Source organism: Arachis hypogaea, chromosome 13 (genome assembly GCF_003086295.3).
Source record: "Arachis hypogaea cultivar Tifrunner chromosome 13, arahy.Tifrunner.gnm2.J5K5, whole genome shotgun sequence".
NCBI lineage: Eukaryota > Viridiplantae > Streptophyta > Magnoliopsida > Fabales > Fabaceae > Arachis > Arachis hypogaea.
The window spans coordinates 27,797,925-27,803,924 of NC_092048.1; the positions used below are offsets into that span (position 1 = coordinate 27,797,925).

Sequence of the window (6,000 nt, forward strand, 5' to 3'; positions counted from 1 at the left end):
AATCTTCATCCCAGATGCTTTGCAAAAAGTCTCTAAAACCAACATCACATTTTGCACTTGTCTTTTTGTAGCTTTACAGAATAGAAGCAAGTCATCCGCAAACATTAAATGGGATATTCTTGGTCCCCCTCTAGAAATAGCAACCGGCTCCCACAAGCCCAAATCAACCTGATGACTAATAAAGCATGCCAGTCGCTCCATACACAACACAAAAAGATAGGGTGACATAGGGTCTCCTTGTCTAAGACCTCGGCTAGGAGTAAAGCCATTTAGACGACTCCCATTCCAAAGAATAGATAAGGAAGAAGCAGTGACACAATTCATAATCAAATTAAGTGTAGGAATAGGAAAACCAAAGCTCTTAAGGGTATGAGCTAAAAACCTCCAGTCAACTCTGTCATAAGCTTTCTCCAGATCAATCTTAAAGGCCAGTGTGCCTTTCTTTGATTTAGTCTTCTTCATAAAGTGGAGGACTTCTTGAGCAATAATGATGTTGTCAGGAGTTCCTCGTCCCGGAATAAATCCTCCTTGAAGCGGGCCAACAATCTCCGCAAGATGAGGACGAAGCCTATTAACAAGGACCTTCGTGATGATCTTGTAAACTACATTGCAGAGACTAATCGGCCTGAAATCTTTCATAGATACCGGTGATTCAAACTTTTGGAATGAGAACCAGTAAAGTCTCCAACATTCTCGGATCAAGAGTAACACCGGAGAATGCCTGCTTAACCATCTTCCAAACATCAAGACCAATGATCTCCCAATATTCTTTGAAGAAGAAAGCTTGAAACCCATCCGGACCTGGAGCTTTAAAAGAGTTCATGTGAAAAACAGCTGTTTTGACTTCCTCCATAGTAACTGGTGCCGTAAGATTATTGCAAGCTTCCTCATTCAGAGAAGGAAGAGGCACATCACCAAGGCAACCCAAATCAACATCATCCAAATGACAGAATAAGCTTTTATAGAAAGACTCTGCTTCTTGACTCAGAACCTCTGGATCAGTTTCCCACACTCCATCCTTGAGAAAAAGGCCATGAATCTTATTAAGCTTCCTTCGCGCAAGAGTTTGAATATGAAAGAATCTTGTATTCCTATCCCCAAACCTTACCCACTGCTCTCTGGACTTTTGGAACCATAGGAGCTCTTCTTGCACTAGAGTATTATTATAATCATCAAGCAACTGTTGCTCTTTCTGACGCAAATAAATACTATCCACCACTTCCAAACGCTTTTGTAAATAATTAATCTGCTGCTCTAATTCACATTTCTTAACAAAAATGTTACCAAATACCTTCGAGTTAAACTCTAGTGAATTCTTCTGTACTTCTGAAAGCTTGCCATGAATTCCTCTATTACCAGACCACCATGACTGGTTCACAATATCTTTATACCCAGGATGAGTAGCCCAAGCAGCAACAAATCGGAAAGGTCGATTCCCTTTAGGCTGAGGACGACCTTTACAACGCACCAGAATAGGGCAATGATCAGACTGAAGCCTATTTAAAACTTCTGCATAAGCCTCTGGAAAGATAGATAACCAACTACTTTGGTACATGATGATTAATATATTTTTTTTTGCAAATTGAATAATATTACATGCAATATTTTTTAATTTATAATAAAAAAGTTTAGGGGCCAACAATTTTGTTAAATTCTGGCCATCATGTAACCAACAAAAAAAAGTGAGTCATTGGATAAAATCTCACACTAATCTTACACCATTAAAACCATCATTAAGACTATTTAATGGCTACAAATAACAAAAGCTGCTACCCCTAACATTCCTCTTATAATAATATAATTACAAGTGATGACTCTCGTTTCTCGTACATGATGATTAGTTTTTTTTTTTTTTACAAACTGAATAATATTACATGTAATATTTTTTAATTTTTAATAGTATAATTACGAGTGATGACTTACATACATGTTCAAAAAATATAAGAATACAGAATAAAAAAAAAACTCATTATCATTTTTAGGTTTTTTTTTGTGAGTCATCACATAATTATGTACACGAAGAATTCTTCACTAATTTATACATCTCTGGACAATGTAATTTCAGGCGCTGGAATATTTGGCCACCTCTCAGATTCAAATCTTGGAAGGAAAGGTTCCCTCACTATGGTTTGCATCCTAAACACCATCACCGGAACGCTAACATCACTCGCTCCTAACTACCTCTCCTACGTCACTCTCCGCTTCCTCACCGGCTTCAGCACCGGCGGCGTTGGCCTTTGCGCCTTTGTCCTCGCCACCGAGCCGATAGGGCCCACAATGCGCGGCGTGGCCGGCATGTCCACATTTTACTTCTTCTCTTCCGGCATCGCCCTCCTCGCCGGCATCGCCTACCTCTTCCCAGAATGGCGCCAACTCTACATCGCCTCCACCCTGCCATCTCTTCTCTACATCCTCTTTGTTCTTCCCTTCGTCTCCGAGTCACCAAGATGGTACCTCGTGAAGGGAAGAATCAAAGCGGCCATGGCGATCATGTCCGCCATTGCGACCACCAACGGCAACCACCTCCCGCCAGGTGTTATTCTGGCCCTCGACGAGGACTTGTGTTCGCCAGCAGTGACACCGGCTATAAAGAACAAAGAAGCAGTATCGGGTTGTGTAGTGGACATTATTCGCTCGCGAGTAACGCGCACGCGCTTGTTCCTTTCAGTGGCTATAAACTTCATGTGTTCCGTGGTGTACTACGGCCTCAGCCTCAACGTAGTAAACCTTGGAACCAACCTTTACCTTAACGTCATATTGAACTCTATATCTGAGATGCCAGCTTTCATGTTAACAACTTTGTTTTTGGATAAGTTAGGGAGGAAGCCATTGACCATATTAACCCTGTGGTTTAGTGGGTTCTTTTGCTTTCTAGGGTCCCTAATAGGAAACAAAGGGGCATGGCAAGGTGTTAGAATGGTGTGTAGTATTTTAGGTATATTTGGAATGGCAGGGACTTATAACTTGTTGTTTATTTATACGGCGGAACTGTTCCCCACCGTGGTGAGGAACGTGGCGCTTGGGTGCACCACCCAAGCATCGCAGATGGGCGCCATTTTGGCTCCCGTCGTCGTGATTTTGGGAGACTGGTGGCCATTTGTGGTGTTCACAGTTTGTGGGATGAGTGGAGGAATGTTTGCGTTTTACTTGCCAGAGACTCTGAACCAACCGCTCTATGATACGTTAACTGGAATGGAGGCTGCTGAGAATGATGAATCTGATGCCACAACAAGTGTCTGATCATGCTTGAGATTCTTTTACATGTTATAATTGTCATGTTGTTATATAACGAGAATAATAGAATAGCAACAAAGTCCTGTTCGATTCAGTGATATGTTAAGCTGTTGTTAATAATGATCAAGGTCGTCAAAAGTAAGAGAGTTGATAAATAGATAAAATGATAAACGGTTTTGCGAGATAGAGAATCACTCTTGTAATTAATGTGAATAACTTTGATCCAATCAAATAAAAAAATACTCCATAAAACATCAAGAGAAACATATAGAACGTCAACGAGCTGTTATTTTTTATTCCACTAGCTGTGACAAAGAAATATCTGTTAGAACGAGTGCTTTAAGAGTACTGTCATCAAGTCTATTAAGAGAAGGATACCTCACAATTGAAGTTAGTTGGAAAGACTTAGTCTAGCTCATCATCCAATGATGAGATCTCTTATCATAGATGGACTCTTCCTCAAATAAGATATTAGCTGTGTCCGACTCATAAGGAGGCTAAGTCGCAGCAAGCGAATAAGTTATTATACTTCCTTTTTGTTTACATGTTTTGTAATTATAAGAAAGAAATTCTTTTTTATTTATTTGGAATGATGATTCATATCTAGAAATATATGAGTCTTTTTTATCTTTAATGGATTGATATGAAAAAAGATCATATTCATATTGTGTGTTTTTTTAAATGAGTCTAATTGTTGATTTTTGTAAGAAATTGATTTGATTTTTTCGTATGAATCACATTTTTTAAATCTTTATTTTGAATGACATGATGTTTATGGATTTTATTTTTTTATTTTTGTGGCACTAATCTAGACCATCTCCTCTAAGATAAATTATATTGATAATGACTCTTTAACAACTAATTTGTCCATTGATTCATTAGAGAATTAGGGGAGAGAGTTCTTGGATATAAATTTAAAATCAAATATTTTTTGTATTCTAAAAAAATAATTTTTTATTTCATTCTTAAGAAAAGAAGATTTTGGATGATATGCAAAAGCATATTTTAACTTATATATGTTAATAATTTGGGTTTCAGATAATTTAAAAAAACATATGCTTGTGACAACGACGATACGTCACAAATTTATGGGAATTCGCATTCCTAAAATCATAAGATCTTTTGAGCAGCGAAATAAAGTAAATTAGACTTTTATTTGTTTGATAAGTTCTTTTCACATTTTCTTCATTATTGTAAATAGACTCTTTTTTTTTTGTTTTTAATTCAAGAAAAAGTTGTACATCAATGCTACAAATTAAAATGATACACAAAAAGATATTTAGGTATATCCTCTCCATGAGAAAATTAAAAAAAAAATGCTTTGAATTGTCATCTAATAGAGGATTTTGTAACTTATAAGCTAATAGAGGATTTATTTTTTGTAATATCTACCAAATATTTTTTAATGCTAATTCTTTAGCATAAAAACTTGCTTTCTTCGAAATAATATTTCTATTTGCTGTTAAATTCTCCCTTTTCTTTTTTTTGGCCATTTTTTTTATTTTTTAATGATTATCTTTCATTTAGTATTTATATCCTTTTTTTAATAAAAAATTTGTCCAATTAATAGAGTTTATTCTAGTATTTGTGATAATACTATGAAGGAATAAGAATAAAAAAAGATGAAAATTTTTTTATTAATTGTTGATTGATTGATATATATATATAGCATTGGCCTAAGAAAGATAAAAGCAAATAAAGATAAGATAAAAATAACTAAAGACCAGATAAAGATAAGATAAGATAAAATAATAAAGACTAAAATTATAATTAAATCTATGTATTCTGTTGGGCTGAATTTGTGGGCCGCGAGACTTCTTTATTGTTGTCATGGACTAAGGTGGAAGAGTAGTTTAATACGCCCCCGCAAGCTGGTGGATAAAAGATGTCAATAATCCACAGTTTGGATAAGTTCCGATGAAATTGTTGAGGAAGACGCGTCTGACGTGGTGACGCAAAGGGAGATGCCTGAGGCGGAGCTAGAGCTGCCGACGGCAAAAATATAAAAGGAAATGCTATGCTTGAGAGAGAGAAAGAGTAAGCAGCGATCTTCATAAAAAAAGGGAAAAGCGTGTAGAGTGCGATAAAATTGATCTTTAGAGGGCGCATATGGCGCAATAAGAGTGGTCTTCAGAGGGCGCATAGAGCGCAATAAAAGAGGTTTTCAGAGGGCGCGTAGAGTGCAATAAAAGAGGGCGCGTGGAGCACAATAAGAGTGCAGATGAAACTGCTAAAATAGAGTGCATATTGAACTGCTGAAACAGAATACAGACATGTCTGTTGAAACAGAATGCAGACATGACTGTTGAAATAAAATACAGACGAAACTGTCGGAAGAAATGAGGCGCAGACGAAATTGCTGGTAAAGAACCGGGGTAACCAAGACTGAGGTAGGATTTTCACTTGGATGCATGTAACTAAATCTATGATTATTTACTGTGGGAGGAGGTTGAAAAAGAAGCATGGTAATTTCTCACCGAAAAGATGATAACTTATATATCTTCCTCAAGGAGGATACCATGACTCTGATACCATGATAAAATTGTAAAAGAATAGGAAAAGAAAAGATGAAGAATTTTTTATTGATTGTTGATTGATTGAATTGAATTGATTTGAATTATAAATTATAAAGGTAGAATATTGGCCTAAGAAAAGATAAAAGCAAATAAAGATAAGATAAGAATAACTAAAGATTAGATAAAGATAAGATAAGATAAAATAATAAAGACTAAAATTATAACTAAATCTATGTATTCTGTTGGACTG

The 6,000-nt window shown here is 36.3% G+C and overlaps 1 protein-coding gene and 1 pseudogene across 1 annotated transcript; one reads left to right on the plus strand and one right to left on the minus strand.

Annotated features, from left to right (window-relative positions):
- The first annotated feature begins 2,010 nt into the window (after positions 1-2,010).
- LOC112735842 (organic cation/carnitine transporter 4-like) lies at positions 2,011-3,334 on the plus strand. The gene has a single exon (XM_025785316.3). The coding sequence runs from the start codon at positions 2,011-2,013 to the stop codon at positions 3,238-3,240; it is 1,230 nt and encodes a 409-aa protein (XP_025641101.2). The 3' UTR covers positions 3,241-3,334.
- Positions 3,335-3,814: 480 nt separating this feature from the next.
- LOC140177515 (protein TIC 214-like) lies at positions 3,815-5,343 on the minus strand (annotated as a pseudogene).
- Between the last annotated feature and the right edge of the window lie 657 nt (positions 5,344-6,000).

Bases quoted from the DNA above. Each gene is read 5' to 3' on its own strand.
- LOC112735842 (XM_025785316.3), top strand. From the start codon at position 2,011: ATGTACACGAAGAATTCTTCACTAATTTATACATCTCTGGACAATGTA.